At 41.6% G+C, this 16,942-nt stretch overlaps 1 protein-coding gene across 3 annotated transcripts in view; it reads left to right on the plus strand.

Moving 5' to 3' along the window:
- Positions 1-16,942, plus strand: part of ADGRF5 (adhesion G protein-coupled receptor F5) — a 158,195-nt gene that overhangs the window by 90,114 nt on the left and 51,139 nt on the right. For all 3 annotated transcript variants that reach the window (XM_036766095.1, XM_036766094.1, XM_036766096.1), the window contains exons 3-4: positions 4,579-4,645; positions 16,566-16,736. In XM_036766095.1, coding sequence (XP_036621990.1) covers positions 4,579-4,645; positions 16,566-16,736 — 238 coding nt within the window. The remainder of the gene's footprint in view (positions 1-4,578; positions 4,646-16,565; positions 16,737-16,942) is intronic.

The raw sequence follows: 16,942 nt of genomic DNA on the forward strand, positions 1-16,942 counted from the left end.
TCCAGGGATATTGTACAGCCATCTGGAACCACCTTTTAGCTGATTGTTAAATTTTCAGTGTGAGCATTTACACCCCAGAAATAACCAAATGCTGCAAATCAAAGTTTGATTTATTATTTTATTGATTGTCTAGAAGAAGAAAGCAATGGATAAAATGTTAGTAATTAGATTGAGTTAAAAAGTATGTCAGATGTACATCAGGGCAGCTATAGGTGGATACAGTACCAGACCTGGAATCAGGGGGACTAGCTGTGTGACCCTGGGCAAGTCACTGAACCCTGTTTGCCTCAGTTTTCTCATCTGTAAAATGAGCTAGAGAAGGAAATGACAAACCACTCTAGTATCTTTGCCAAGAAAACCCCAAATGGGGTCACAAAGAGTCTGACACAGTTGAAACAATGTAACAGGTGTACATGATTTATTTGTTCATTTGGAAAATCAGTGGTTAAACATTTACCCCCGGCCCTCCTCTCTGATCTTTCACCTAGGAACAATAGAAGCATATTTAATGGATCTTTAGATTTAAGGACCTTAGTAAAAAGGGGGAAAGGGAGTTTGTTCTTGCCTGGGAGGATAGCATCAAAAGTTGATTATCAGGAAGCAACATTCTTTCATGATGTCTCTGCTCTCTATCCTAAAGGACCATAATTATATCTGCTTTCATTCCTAAGACTGTGAAATAGAGAGAGAGAGAGAGAGAGAGAGAGAGAGAGAGAGAGAGAGAGAGAGCACTTCCCATTTCCTATACTTCTCCCACTGCTTTACTCAGTAGAATCAGAGGAAGGAATTCTAAGCATCTTTGTGTTCTCCTGTCCTGCTGCTTGGGAATTGGAGCCAAAGAGGACAGGAAGTAGAAAATTAGTAGCAGTATACATTGCCTCTTTACCCTCCTTGGCTCCTGTATCAGTAAGGCAGTAATAGCAATGTAGATAATTGTCAAAATGCCTATGTGGTTCTGTATCGCAAAGTATAGGAGACTCTCCACATAGAAGGTAGGAGAAGTAAACCATTTATTCAGACACCAGAAAACCATATCCCACAAACCATTTATCCAATCTATCAGAGCAGTAAAACATTCCACGCACAACATCATGATCTGGAGCCTCGCCATCCCAAAACCTCTCTCCAACCCCCTGCTGGGGTCTTCCCCCAAACAAACTCCCAGTACAGCTAAGTCAGTCTGTTCAGCTCTAACTATCAGGATGGTGGCCATTAGCAGCCATAACTGTTCTCTCTCTTTCTCTCTCTCTCTCTCTCTCTCTCTCTCTCTCTTTCTCTCCATTTAAATACAAATCCAACATGAGAACAGCAGCATAGTTGTGAGGACAATGTGGTACTATGCAAAGTAGACCAGGATTGTAGGAATGAGTTCAACTCTCAGCTCTGCTGCTTGCTTTAGCTGTGTGACCTTGGGCAAGTCACTCTGATTTCAGTTTCCTCATCTATTAAAGTGATTTCTGAGGATCTATGCTCTTACGTCTTTCAGATTTCAATCATTCTCCATAATTCATCCATATGCATTCACGAAGCATTTATTAAATGTCTACTGTGTGCCTTGGTATCTCAGATCCAAGAAAGAAAGGACCAAGGTTATGCTGATAGAAAGAAAATACCTTTTCTATACCATACCTGAAATCATTTTAATGCAGAGGGTTTCTTAATTGTATGTGTGTGTGTGTGTGTGTGTGCACGCGCGCGCATGCGTGTGATGAATTCCTTTAGCAGTCTGCTAAAGAAGGCTAAAGACCCTTGTTAATAAAAAATATTTCTGTTCCCCTAATCTCTTCACATGTGTGGTGAGAACAGTCTTAAAATGGAAATGCCCTAGGTAGGAGGTAACCTAAAAATCACATTGAGGTGTAATTGACAGATATCAGGTTCTTTCTTTTACTGGGAAGACAATGCTAGGTGGAATTATGCCCTTGGAGAAAGGGAACGGAGAAGGATTTAAAGGAGGGGAAAGGAGTGACCAAAGCAAAAATTCATCCAGTTTTACAATTTGCCTCAGGACCAGACCCGAACAAAATGAAACAAATAAAAAACAATACTACCAATTTGTAAAGGAGAAATGCTGTGGTATGAACTGAATATATAAGGGGTTAAGAGTGAAGGAAGAAGATTTTTTTAAGTGGATTTTATATTTGATCCTGGAAGTAGTAGGGAATTAACTGGCATTTATTAGGTAGGTAATTGGAGTTTATAGAGCAGGGCAGAGTTACATGTGACCTGCACATATCTGCATTTTAGGAAAATCATTTTGGCAGCTAATGGATGGCAGGAGCAAGGTTATTGTGTTTGTCCTTTGTTCTAGAAGAGGACCATGACATCAGGGAGATGATGACATGACTTGCAGTTGACTTTAATTTGAGTGAGGGAAGGCTGTGCAAGGTCACCAGCCTCACTTTCTCCTCCAGAGTCATCTGGGTCCAGTGGCCAGATATTCATCAGGACAACTGGAGATGGCCCAGGATGCAATGGGAGACCCTGACTTTTTTAGGCTAAGATGTTTCCAGATTCTCACTTTGAGTGAGGTAATGCCCATTCAGTGAATAGGCCATGGATTGGAGTGGGGAAAGACTTGAGGCAGGGACACCAACCAACCAGCAGTAGTCCAGGTGAGAGGTGAGAAGAGCTTGTATCAGTGTGGTAGAGGCTGGTACCCAATGAGAGCCTGTACCAAACTGAGTATCATAGAGAAAATTGTATTTAAGGAAGCTAATTCAGTAGCAGAGTTCCAGTAAAAGACAGGGAGAAAAATTAGGAGGCTATTGAAGTTATTTGTATGTGAGATGAAAGAGATAAGGACTAGCTTCTAGTAGCCATTGCTGTACTGTCTACATGACAGGCATTCAATAAATATTTATTGATTAAGCACTGGCGCGGTGTCAATGAAGCTAGAGAGATAAATGGTACCATCAGAGTGACATTCTGAAGGATGGACGAAGAGAGCTTGGTGACTGACTGACTCTAAGTCTGAAAGAAGAAAAGGATCTCTCCAAGCTTGCAAGTTTGGAGAACCGGAGGAAATGATTGTCTCGCTGATGGAAAAGGCAGAGTTGGAAAGGAGAACACTTTGGAGAGGGAGAAGTTAAAGATCAGCAAGGAGTTTTTGTGTTGAATTGACACATGGCTCTCCAATGGAGATACAACTAGCAATTATATGGTGTTTGGATGCTTGTCAAAGTGCTTTATAAATGTTATCTCATTTTTTGTCCTTACAACGCCCTGGAAGGTAAATGCTAGCATTATCTCCAATTTACACATGAGGGAATTTGAGGCAAACAAAAGGTTAAAAGACGTGCCTAGAGTCACGCAGCTAGTAAGTGTCTGAGTCTACGTTTGAACTCAAGTCCTCCCATGTCTCGTTTCAGGGCTCCATACACTGAGTTTTCTAGCTAGCCTAAAGATGTATGGAGAAATAATGAAGGGTGAAATGAGCAGAACCAGGAGGAGATTGTATACAGCAACAGTGATATTGTTTTAAGAATGGCTTTGAATGAATAAGTTATTTTGACTATTATAAATCCCCAAATTAACAATAAAGGACGTATGAGAAGAAAGACACTATCTGCATCCAGAGAAAGAAGTGATAAATAGAAGTATATATTGAATAATTTTACATGCATACATATATATGTGTGTGTTTGTATGTATGTATATATATATATATATATATATATATATATATTGTGTGTGTGTGTGTGTGTGTGTGTGTGTGTGTGTATGATTTGTGTCTAATGGTAGCCATCTCCAGGGCAGGGAGAAAAAAAGAAAAAATAAGAAATTTATCTGATTACTTCGTTGTATATTAAAAAGGAATAGCGAGTTATATGGTAAACTTGCAGTTTCATGAGGAATTATCTTTTTTAGTATATTATGTTATGGAAATACTTGTTTTATTCTATAAAAAATAAAATAAAATTTTAAAAATGATATATGGAGAACGGGAACTAGAATCCAGGAAAAATGTGAGGAATGACTAGAGATGTAGGTTTGAGAGTCATCTACATAGAGTTGAAGTCTCAGAGTGCGATAGCTTTCTGAACAAGAAGAAAGAAGAGTTTGTAACGATTGAGTCTTGAGGGGCTATCAATTGATGGGGAAGGAAGAGTCACAGAAAGGACAACCAGAGAAACAGGAGAAGATTCAAAGAGGACCTTATAGAAGCTAAGGGACAATGAATGAATGGATGGAAAAGCTGGCCTCAGACTCTTACTAGCTGTGTTACCCTGGGAAAGTCACTTTGTTTGCCTCAGTTTCCTCATCTGTAAAATGAGCTGGAGAAGGAAATGGCAAACCACCCCAGTATCTTTGCCAAGAAAACCCCAAATGGGGTCATGAAGAGTTAGAATAAAATGACTAAACAACAACAAGAGGTTAAAATTACTTTGTAATTGCAACTCAAATTTATCTACCAATCATTCAACAAACATTTAGTAGTTATGTCTGAGTGCCAGACATGCCCCAGGGATACAGACAACAGGAGCTCTGGCACTTGAGTAGGCAGGTAGTGGGACGCCATCGGGAAGAAGAAATTTCTGACTCTGGTTCTTTATTAATTCTCCATTCTTCTTTCAGATCTACAGAGGCCATGGACAAGAAGGTGAGAACTATAGGGAAGAGTCACTAAGGCACAAACGAGCCGGTAAGTGAGCCCCGCTGCAAAGCTGCACCTCCCTGTGATTCTAATAAAACATATGGAATTCGTGAATACTGATTGACCAACTATGACATGTGGAGAAGCAACGCGACACAGTGGGTAGAGGTCTGGGCTTGGAGTCCAGAACCGCTAGAGTTAGCCTTTATATAGCACTTTAAAGTCACGGAGCACTTTACAAATATCATTTCATCTGATCCTCACATCAACTCTGGGAAGTGGGTGTTAATATTATCCTCATTTCATAGGTTGGGAAACTTAGGCAAACAGAGGTTAAGTGACTTGCCCAACTAGTACATTTTGGAGGCTGGATCTAAATTCAGATCTTTCTGACTCCAGGTCTAGCTTACTAATCCACTGTACCACTTAGCTGCCTAAGGGTTCAACTTTTCCTTCTGATATTTATGCTAGCTGTGTGACCTTGGTGAAGTCACTTAACCTCTGTAATATCTACTGATTCATAAAGGAATTAGCACAAACATAGGTGTAACTACTGTTCCCACACAGGATCAGCGTCCTTGAAATACACAATATGCCGTGCTACGTCCTATGCATAGGTTATAGATTTGATGCCTTGGGGAGTTCTTGGAACTTTTTCAGGAGATGGGACACTCCAAAACTTTCATCTGGGACAGGTCATGAGCTGAGGGGGAAGTTTTCATTTAGTGCGGAGAAGGGAGGGAGGAATGAAGAGAGGGAAGGCTATTGGGAGGAGACACTTGGAGCAGCCCCAGATTTCTATTCTTCTACAAGTGCTATCGCCAAGGGATCAAAGGATCACATATGCTATTATGGGGCTAAAGCTGTCACGGACCTTGGAAGTCACCTGAGAATAATAGTGCCCGTGGTATCTGCCAATCAGCAGCTAGGCGATGCAGTGGATAGAGTGCTGGGCCTGGAGGCAGAAAGACTCATCTTCCTGAGTTCAAATCTGGCCTCAGATACTTCTGAGCAGTGTAACCCTGGGCAAGTCATTTAACCCTGTTTGCCTCCATTTCCTCATCTGTAAAATGAACTGGAGAAGGCAATGGCAAACCACTCCAGCATCTTTGCCAAATGGGGACTCCAATAGTCAGTCACAAACAAATTGAGTAAACAATAAAAAACTTGCCAGAGCCCCAAAAGTTTACCATTTTATATGAGGATCATAGAGGCAGTAAGCAAATGACATGAGATTTGAACTCTGGTCCTATGACTCCTAATGTAGCACGCTTTCTGTAGCTACTGGAGAACAGAGGTGGGTCAATGGAAAAAACAGGGATGGGGAAACTTGGCCAAGGGTGCCCCTGCTGTTGTCAGGGATGGTAGGCCAAGGAAGACAAGCCCCCAGTAAAGTGTCCTCTGTGATTGATACATTTTTTTCACTGTGGAACAAAGGTCCAGCTGCCTCACCCTAGGTACAGCTCTGCCTTTCAAGTCAATAAGGGTCTATTCAGTCTTATTCTCTATCCTACCACCTCTCCAGAAGATCTTACTTTGAGCAGGATGTTCCATACTTGTCCATGCTTATTACACCCAACACTATTTCAGGTCTAGTGACGTACAAGAGCCAACTGAGTTGTCAAAAGTCAACAATGGGTTTAGAGTTTGGTCTTCCATTCTCTGTTATATCAATTAACCTTGAAGTAATGAAGGACAGACAGACTACATAGACCCTAGATGCTGGAACGTGTTCATGGGGTTCCAGGGAAAAGCCAAAGCTATTGTTGTTTGAGTCATTTCAGTTGTGTCTAACTCTTTGTGACCCCATTTGGGGTTTCCTTGGCAAAGATACTAGAGTGGTTTGTGATTTCCTCCTCCAGCCTATTTTAAGGCAAACGTGGGTAAGTGACTTGCCCAGGGTCACACAGCTGGTAAGTAACCGAGACTGGATTTGAACTCAGGAAGATGAATTTTCCTGTTTTCAAGGCCAGTGCTCTAACCACTGGGCTACCTAGCTGCCCCTGAAGTTCGATAGACATCTGTCCAAATGTTCCCATGTGCCTAAAATGCATTACATTAGGCCAGAGCAGTTACACCTCCTTGTGAGCTCTCATTTTGTTCCCTCCTTGCCTTACCTCCCGGTGGCATTCAAATCAGAACAACAAGCTTGTCGTCCAGCCTTCTGCCTTTAAAAATAAAATTCCTGCTTCCCAACTCCGTCCCACGACCCGGCTATCCCATGACAGGAAAAGGATAAGAGATGGGGCCAACCTGGTATTTTCAAACATCTTTGCTTTCCAAATCAAAATATTTGAAGATGAGTTCCTGCCTTCTTGGGCTCAGGATCCCTGCTTCCTCTGAAGCAGTTGGTGACCTTACAGCTGTGAAAGTAATGTTTTCCTGAACTTCCTGTTGAGAGTGGGGTTTTTTTCTTTTTCTTTTTTTTTCCCTGAGACTGACACTGTCTTCATTGAAAGAAGTTAGTTCTCCCCATGGGAGGGAAACAGCTCCTTAAGCTAAGGAGCTGACATTCCCAAAGTTTTCCTGGAATGTTCTTATCAAAAACAGTAGTTATAATGAATGATAAATCAGCTAGAAAAATGTTATTTCCACTTACTATATACATAGTCCCTTTTGCTCTTGGGACTTTGGATGGATTAGATAGAAAATACACAACAACAGGCTCTAGGAAGACAAATTAGCTTTGCTGGGCCTTAGTATTTTCACCAGATCCCATGAGTTAGGAGGCCAGACAGTTCCCCCAAGGTACATAACACATCAAAAGCCTTCAGGCCTGGGGCAAAGGTGGGCCTTCCAAAAAAATGGGAGAAAATTATAGAGATATTCCACTTAGCAGGGTACCAGAAAAAAATTTTTCTGGTGTTGATGTAAGGCCCTGAATTTGATGTGCTGTTTACAATTTTGCAAAAAGTTTTGATGCACCCTAAATCTGAGGCCAAATGTAAAAATCCCTCATAGGCCACTTGTTATACTGGGCTTAGGTTTCCTCGCCTGCAAAAAAATGAGGAGGTTAAACTATGCCAATCAATCAATCAGTCAGGAATCATGCATTAAGTACCTACTCCTGCAAAGCCCTGTGCTAAGTCCTGGGGATACAGGAACAAAAGTTGGGTCCTTTCTCTCAATTCAGGGACAAGGTTAGTAGAGTGAGGAATAAGGGAATAAGATGGCGGCTGTGAGTATGAAGAGGTGGATGCAAGAGACATCTTGAAGAATAATGGACATGATTCAGTGCCCGACCAGTTGTGGGGCAGGAAGGAAAGTAACTGAGTTAAAGATAGCCCCAAGGTTTCAAGCCTGAGCGACTGAAAGAATCATGGTCTCCTTGACAGTTGATTCTAGACAGAGACAGAGCATAGGATGCTGGGCTCGGTGTCAGGAAGACTCGGGTTCAAACTCAGCCTTTGTCATTCACTGGTTGTGTGACCTCGAGCAAGTCATTTAACCTCTCCACACCTCAGTTTCTTTACCTGTAAAATGGGAGTAATGTTGCCTGTGGTATCTGCCTTATATGGTTGTTGTGGGGCCCCAAACAGAGAAAGTATGCAAAACACACTGGCAGAACATAAAAAACTATTTAAATGCCAGTTCTAATAAGAGCACACATTTATATATGGCTTTAGGGTTTCAAAGAATTTTCTAAACATCTCATTAGGAAGGGGATAAGTGCCAAATTTAGTCTCAAAATAAGGGAGAATTTAACAGGGAAATGTAGGAAGTTGAAGTTACGTGTTGGTGGGGATGATCTAAATGGGTTCAGTGTTTACAAAGATTCTCATCAAACTTTCAGTGTGTGTGTGTGTGTGTGTATGTGTGTGTACATGTATGTGTGTATGTGTATGTGCGTGTATGTGTATGTGTGCATGTGTGTATGTGTGTGTATGTGTGTATGTGTATGTGTATATGTGTGTGTGTATGTGTATGTGTGTGTATGTGTGTGCGTGTGTATATGTGTGTATGTGTATGTGTGTGTGTATGTGTGTGTGTGTGTATGTGTGTATGTGTATGTGTGTATGTGTGTGTTGGGGGAAGACTTGTAATTGTATTGGTAAAGGGAGCATCTCTCTTCCAAAGCAAATTGGCTGCTGTCCAATCAATCAATCAAGTTTATTAAGCACCTACTATGTGCCAGGCACATAGGTGCAGATAGGCGATACAGTGAATAGAACACCAGGGTTGGAGCCAGGGAGGTCTCAGTTCAAATCCAGACTCAGATACTTAGTAGCTGTGTGACCCTGGGCAAGTCACTTAATCCCCGTTTGCCTCAGTTCGTCATCTGTAAAATGAGGCCACACTGAAGAAGGGAATGGAAAGCTATTCCAGTATCTTTGCCAAGAAAACCCATAGCCAGAAGTCCACGGGGTCACACACAGTCAGACAGACCCAACAGCTGAACAACAATAAATGCGCCAGGCAGTATGTTAAGCACTGGGGACACAAAAAGAGACCAAAGACAGTCCCTGCCCTCAGGGATCTTACAGTCTAATAGGAGAGCTCACATGCAAACAGACAAAGCATGCTATATTCGGGATAAATAGAAAATGATTAATGGAGTGAAAGCACTCAAATTAAGAGAGGTTGGGGGGAGGCTTCCTCTATAAGATGGCATTTTAGTTGGACCTTAAAGGGAACCAGGGAGGTCAGTAGGCAGAACTGAAGAGGGAGAAACAGTCAGAGTCTTAGAGGTAGGGTTCTTAACCTGGAATCCATAGAACCTCAAAGGGGATATGTTTCAGGGGCCTGTGAACTTGGATGGGAAAAATCATGTCTTAATTTCAAAATATTTGGTTTCCTTTGTTACCTCATTTTATGCATTTAAAAACATCATTCAAAGAAGGGGTCCAGAGGCTTCACTAGACTGCCAATGGGGTCTCTGACACTCAAAAAACCATAAAATCCCACTGCCTGGGGCATTGAGAGGGGAGGTGAATTGCCCAGGGTCACACAGCTAGGACGTGTCTGAGGCAACACTCTAACACAGATTTTCCTGAATTTCAATCCCCTGTTCAAAGGCTCGTAGTTATTTAGGTCATGCACATTTGAATAATAACATCTTCTTTAGGTGGCACAGTGGATAGAGCACTGGACCTGGAGTTAGGGGGACCCCTGAGCTCACGATCTGCCTCAGATGCTTACCTAGCTGCATGTCAGTGAGCAAATCATGTAAACTGTGTCTACTTCAGTTTCTTCATCTGTAAAATGGGATGATTATAGCACCCACCTCTCAGGGTTGTTATGAGGATCAAAGGAGATAATATTTTTAAGGTGTTTTTGCAAACCTGAAAGCTCTGTATAAATACTAGATATTATTATTAAAAAGATAATTATATTAATTATTAATTAATTAAATATTACTATATTGCATATGTATATATCATAATATATTATATATAATTATATTATACTATACTATGCTATGTTATATTATATCATGTCATATCATATCAATATATTGTATAAATAATATTATTATGCATAAAACAGAGGAAGCATAATGGTACAAGAGAAAGTACTTGCTCCGAAGTTGGAGAACCTGAGTTTAAATCCCACCTCTGATACTTACTACCCATGTGACTTTGGCCCAGTTAATGAACCTCCCTAAGCCTCTAAGTTTCCCCTTCTGTAAAATGAGGGGGTTGGGTCTGGGGTCCCTTCCAGCTCTCGGTCTAGCCCAGGGCTTCCCAAACGTGGGCTAGGCAGAGTGTCTGCTTAATACCTGGTTGAACAAGGTCAAGGTTCACACCAGCCTGAAGGGGCCCACAACAAACTGCATTCCAAGTCCTTTCTGCAAACCTGGCAACCATGATTTCCGGGCACTGTCTGACTCCCTTCCAGGAAACGTGATCTGCTCATGAGGCTGCCAAGGGGATCGTTGTGTTCTCATGGCTATAATCTTTGTTACAATAAAGCCAAGTGCTTACTGTTGTCTTTGGGGCTGTGGGCGGTGATGGAGGCTGGGAGGGAGGGTCAAAGGCCTGCTTTGTTCTCTAGGCTTGTTTCTAGGCCTGCAGTCTGTGTTTGAACCCCACTATGAGAGAACCTGAGTGAACATGGAAGAGACTGAGAACTTTCATTCCCCCTGGTGGTCATAATAGTGCTTCGAAAGAAATCACCCACCTTGCCATCCCCTTTCACTCTCAGGGATGACGGGTTCAAATCCCATCTCAGATGCTTTCTATCTGTGGAGTCTCGGACAAATCCTTGGGCCTCGGTTTCCTTATCCTTAAGATGAGGAAGCTTTGACCGAATGGCTTCCTCAGCTCCGTCCAGCTCTGGAAGGACCCTTGGAGAGCAACAGTGTCCTCCTCCTCCCCCCATTCTATAGATGAAGAAACTGAGAACCAGAATAGCTAAATGACTTACCCAGGATTATACAGATAGTAAACCTCAGAGCCAGAGGCAGCTTAATGCAATGGAATGAGCCATGTATTTGGAATTTGAGGACCTGGGTTCAAATCCCAATTATGCCACTTAGTACCTATGACACTTTTACTTTTTTGTTTTTTTAAACTTTTCTAGACCTTGGTTTCCTCATCTGTAAAACAGAGGGGTTGGATTGATAACCTCTCAGGATCCCAGGCCCTCCAACTCCAAATCCAGTATTCTCTCCTTAGGACATTCCCACATGAAATGTGGAAAGTAGGAAATATTATCCTGATTTCACAGATGAGAAAACTGGAGCTCAAAGATATTAGGTGAGATGTGCCAGAGGTTTGTGATGTTTAAAAAATTCGAGAGAGGGGTGGCTAGGTGGCTCAGTGAATAGAGCCCTAGAGTCAGGAAGACCTGAGTTCAAATCCGGCCTCAGACACTTGACACTTACTAGCTGTGTGACCTTGGGCAAGTTACCTAACCCCAACTGCCTCATCTCCCCCCTCCAAAAATACAAACAAAAATAAAATTCGAGAGACATAATTTCTGGGTGATTTAATTATATCATTAATAAGACTAGCATATTTATTAATAAGTAAAATAATAAAAAGATAAGTGGCGCTTTCAAATGCCAAAAACTCCTCATGGCAGTGGGCTCACAGTTTATATGCCCCTAGTGGACCAGGTATTCCTGAGGGTGGCAATAGACTCTGATTGGTTAACAGTTAATGAGAGAATGAATATCACAATGAGAGATGGGCTTTGAAGAAAGGGCTGTTTTTTACCTTTATTTTTTTTACCACTCTTTGAAGAAAGGACTGTTTTTTACTTTCTTTAGGAGGGTCTTGAGGTAGATGACTTGAATCATCGAAATCTTGGTTGAAGAGACTTATCAATTTCCATGTCATCTGGCTGACACAAGGGAGAACCCACATTTCCCCAGGCCTGTCTGAGCTTAACTCAGTGAGCAAGAATCCATAGTTTTTGCCCAAGATTTCCCACCCTGATTTCTGGATGAGAAAAGGGGAAAAAAATCTTAGTCCTGATTTGATAATTAGCTATTAGTGCAAGGAAGAAAGAATCATTTCTCACAGGTCAAATAGTTAGCCCTTGATCGTTGGAGTCAAAATGGTCCTATGAAGTTATTTATCCTAATTACCACATTTTATAGATGATTTGGGACTAATATGCGAGACTCCTGACCTCTCATCTAGGGCACTCTGACTACTCTACCATGCTGTCTCCAGCTGTGACAGGTAACCCAGGTGTCTGAGGAGCTCCCTCAGTCAGTCAGTTCCATCCTTCACACATGAAGATGGGTCAGGTTCTTTGATCATGGAATGGGATGGGACTGGACCCATGATTTCATTGCCATAGAGAACTTCTAATGGGGAAACTCCCTCTACCAATACAGAGGGGCAATAGCTCTGCAATTTATAATCTGTGAGATTTGCTTAGGGCACTGAGAGGTGAAGTTACCTGCCAAGGGTCACACAGCCAATATATGTTAGAGATAGCTCTGAGTGCAGAGTGAAGCACATTTTTTTCCACTTTACTTTTCTTGCCTCCCCCTTTTTTTTTGTGACATGGCTAACATGGAAATATAGATATCATATTGCTTGCCTTCCCAACAAGTGGGGAGGAGCTGGAGGGAGGAAAAATTTGGAACTCAATATTTTTTGTGTTTTTTTGCGGGTAGGCTGACTCTATTTTAATTTTTTTTACTCTTTTATTTTTTTTAAGTTTTTAAATTAATTTATTTTTAGTTTTCAACAGTCACTCCTGCAAGATTTTATAGACCTCAATATTTTGAAAAACAAGTGAATAAAAAAGTGTGAGCCTCTTTGAAGAAAGGACTGTTTTTCACTTTATATCCTCAGTGCTTAGTATGGTTCTAACATAATAGTTCTTAATACATAGTAGGTGCTTTATAAAGGTTTGTTGACTTGAAAAAAATATGTTAGAAATAGGGCTTGGACCCAGGCCTCCCTGGCTCTGAGGTTGACTTTCTAACCATTAAATAAAGCTGTTTCTCTTTCTTTAACCATATCAGTGAAAAAAGTGATAAGACTGGACTCTATAAACTTAAGAGATCAGTACTGAGAATTTTGCTCCACTAAGAATGGTTTCCAGAAGGGAACATGAAAACATTGCTGTTTGGATGGGTAATCACCTGCTTTGGGATCAAAGGGAGAAAAGAAAAAAAAGAATTAACATTGATAAAGAATTATCTTTGTCCCTCTCCCCCACCCTCCTAAGTACTAGGACATCATCTACCCATGAAGTCAACATGTTTATGTTTCATTGGGCTGCAGAGTGGAAGTTTAATTTATGCCTACCCTTACTGGATGTGACTGGAAGCAGTGGCCCTTGTCGGGACTGCCTGGCAAAATATTTTGTTTGCTTAATCCTTTGCAAAGGAGAAGCCAACATCACTTATTACAGTTTGGGGCCAACTTTCCAGAAATGTCCCTTCAAGATAAGTGGGGTACTGCAGGAATTCATGGGAAAGAAGAAGGGAAGTCATTGTTTGCTCATGCCTTCTGGGCCTAGTGATAGATCCACCCTCTTTGGCACTGATGATACATAGAATAGACCACATTCCAGAGAGGGCATCAAAGTCAGAAAAATTCAGGGAATAGCTATACTAAAAGGCTGCATGGTACAGGGAAAGATCTCTGACTCTGGAGTCCGAGAATCTGGGCTCAAATGTCTGGTTTGATCTTAGATGTGATGCTTTCTCCCTGTGTGACTTGGGTAAGTCATTCAACTTGGTTGGGTCTTATTTTCCTCTCCTGTAAAATGAGGAGGTTTGACTAGCTTCTGAATCCCCTTCCAGCTCTGGGTCTATGGTCCCAAGTCTAGCGCTGGTTCTCTTGGGCAAGTCAATGATTTCCTCATCTGTAAAATGAGGGGCTTGAACTAAATGGTTTCTAAGGTCTCTTCTGGTTCTCAATCCTATGATCCTTACAACATTGGCTTGGCTATCTTTACTCAGTAAAGAAGATGTCCTTGACCATAGAGCATTTATAAAAGAGTGAAGTGAATAACATTTTCTGAATAACTATTGGCATCTTTGCTTCCTGAGGTCTAAAATTAGTATATATTAACAACCATGCACAGTCAGAGATCCAATCATTCCTAACTTGACCGAAAGTGTCCTTGCAAGAGGTAAATACAAATCAGGAATGGGAAAGCAAAAGGCGATTCTCAAATGCTGATCAGCACTAGCCCCAAGACAACCCTCCTGCCAAAACTTTTCAAAGACCCAGGTCAAATAAAGGCAGGGAATCAAGAGGAGACTCTTCCTGGTGGCGTCAGTGGTAATGAGGTTGAGCCGAGTGGGGCAGCTAAGTGACTCAGTGGTAGAGCACTGGGCCTGGGGTCGCTTCATATTCTGCCTCAGACACTTCCTAGATGTGCAACCCTGTGCAAGTCATTTGATTTCTGTTTGCTTCAGTTTCCTCATCTGTAAACTGGGGATAATCATAGCATCTACTTTCTGAGGTTGCTGTGAGATGTTTGTAAAGGGCTTACTTAGCACAATAAATAGATGTCAGCTGTTGTTATCACTAAGGCTTCTCATTTCTGCACTAGGCTCTCCTGTCCTGATGAAAATGTTCTTCTCTTGCTTACCGGTGATTACTAGCTTAATTCTAAACACTGAGTTATCTCTATTCCTATTAGATTGGTTAAAGGGGTAGTATACATGAAAGGAGGGAATGTTTTGTCCCAGAGCACACAAGCAGGGCTAGGATTGGAACCCATTTCCTTTGACTCCAGATCCTGTGTTCCAATGAGTCCTGTTTGCACTGGGAAGAAAAATCATTGTGTTATTTTTCAGAAATAAATGCTTGAAAACTAGTAAGACAGACTGTATACGCCACATGTCTTGTTCTTCCTCCAAATGTCCCTAGTTCACAAAGTAATGCTTTAAGTAGGCTGTTGTTCAGTCATTTCAGTCATACCCAACTCTTCTTGGTAAAGATACTGGAGTGCCAAATCTTTCTCCACATCGTTTTACAGATGAGAAAGCTGAATCAAACAGGGTTAAGTGACTTGCCCAGGGTCACACAGCCAGTAAGTATCTGAGGCCAGATTTGAACTCAGGAGGATGACTCTTCTTGACTCCAGGCCTGGCACTCTGTCCACTGTGCCACCTAGGAAGGATTCTGCTTAACAATGCCAGATAGGTATGACTTCAGATGACTGGTAATGCAATGCACTTCCTATTTCTTGGCAGAGAATAATGGGGGGCAGCTAGGTGGTGCAGTGAGTAGAACACTGGCCCTGGAGTCAAGAGGACCTGAGTTCAAATCCGACCTCGGTCACTTGACACACTTACTAACTGTGTGACCTCAGGCAAGTCAGTTAACCCCAATTGCCTGCCTTCCCCCCTCAAAAAAAAGAAATAATGGGCTGGAGATGCACAAGGGATATACTTTCTCAGACATGGCCATCAGGTTGATTTGTTTTCCTGGACATTTGTTACAAAGAAGGGTTTGGGGTGGGGTGGGGGTGGGGATTAGTGTGTTATTATAGATGCACCAAACAAAACAAAATTAATAAAATATTTTTTAATGCACAGAAGAAAAAAAGTATAAACTGCAGTGGGTACAAATAGTTATTTATCAAAGTATGTAGGTGACAAGAAAGCTGGGGGGAATAGTTATGGTAAACATGCTAGATGTCAGAATTACGATCCCAAAAGAATCTGCAACTGGCAGAAAGAGAGGGATTCTGGGAAGTAATGGTCAGGAAGGAGTGCATCCAAGGCGTAAGGGACAATGTGTATAATTGCATAGATATAGAAGATGGTATGTCATGTGTGAGGAACAGAGAGACCATTTTGTCTAGATTGTCAAGTGTGGGGTGGAGAGTAATTTACAACGATGCTAGAAAGGTAGTCGGGGCAAAGTTGTAAAGGTTTTAAAAGCTACATAGATAAGTTTATATTTTATCTTAGAGGCAATAGGGAAGCATTGAATTTTATTGACTGTGGATGTGACATGGAAGGAAAATCACATTGACTGCTGGATGGACTGATGTGGGGAGACTTGGGTCATGGAGACCAATGAGGAAGGTCTTGCCATGATCTAGATGAGAGTTGGATGATAGCTGGATAAGTGGAGTGTGAGGGGCTGGGTTTGAGAAACGTGGAAGTAGAAATAGCAAGATTTGGTGATTAATTATATGTGTGAGGTAAGGGAAAGTGATGGGCAACTAGGTGGCACAGTGGATCCAGTTCCAGTCCAAGAGTCAGAAAGACTAGTCTTCCTGAGTCTAAATCCAGCCTCAGACACCTACTGGCTGTATGACCCTGGGCTAGTCACTTAACTCTATTTGTCTCAGTTTTCTCATCTGTAAAATGTGCTGGAGAAGGAAATGGCAAACCACTCCAGTATCTCTGCCACCCCAAAATGGGGTTACAAAGAGTCGGACATGACTGAAATGACTGAACAACAAAAACAACAAAGCTATGCTTATATGTAGTAACAAACTCACTCCACTAATCTCTGCTAACTATGAATAATACACTGTCCATTGCTCCCTCACCCCTTCTGATGTATTTCTTCTCATATTTTCTTTTCAGTGGCCACGAGCAGCCCTGCACCTGAAGAATATGATATTGAGATTGAGATAAGCTTTGAAAATGCATCGCTCCTGGAGCCTTTCAAGGCTTACCTAAAAAACCTCAGTTTTCCAATACAAGTGATAAATGCCACCCTGAGCACTGACATTTTAAGCATGAAAGTTACAACAGGTAAGTACCAAGTTGCTGTTGCATCCTTCAATGGCATGTATACATTAGGAGACTAAGAGCTCTTTTCAATGAGGAAAAAAAAATGACTTAATAAGGAAATTCCTCCCAAGGGCTAAGCAGAGACATAGCAAGCAATCTTAGGACTCAGGTCAAGGAGAAGGTCCTCAAATCAACTTTTTAAAACAAATTCAATTTTATGAGGAAGG

The sequence above is a fragment of the Trichosurus vulpecula genome, chromosome 7 (assembly GCF_011100635.1).
Source record: "Trichosurus vulpecula isolate mTriVul1 chromosome 7, mTriVul1.pri, whole genome shotgun sequence".
Taxonomy (NCBI): Eukaryota; Metazoa; Chordata; class Mammalia; order Diprotodontia; family Phalangeridae; genus Trichosurus; species Trichosurus vulpecula.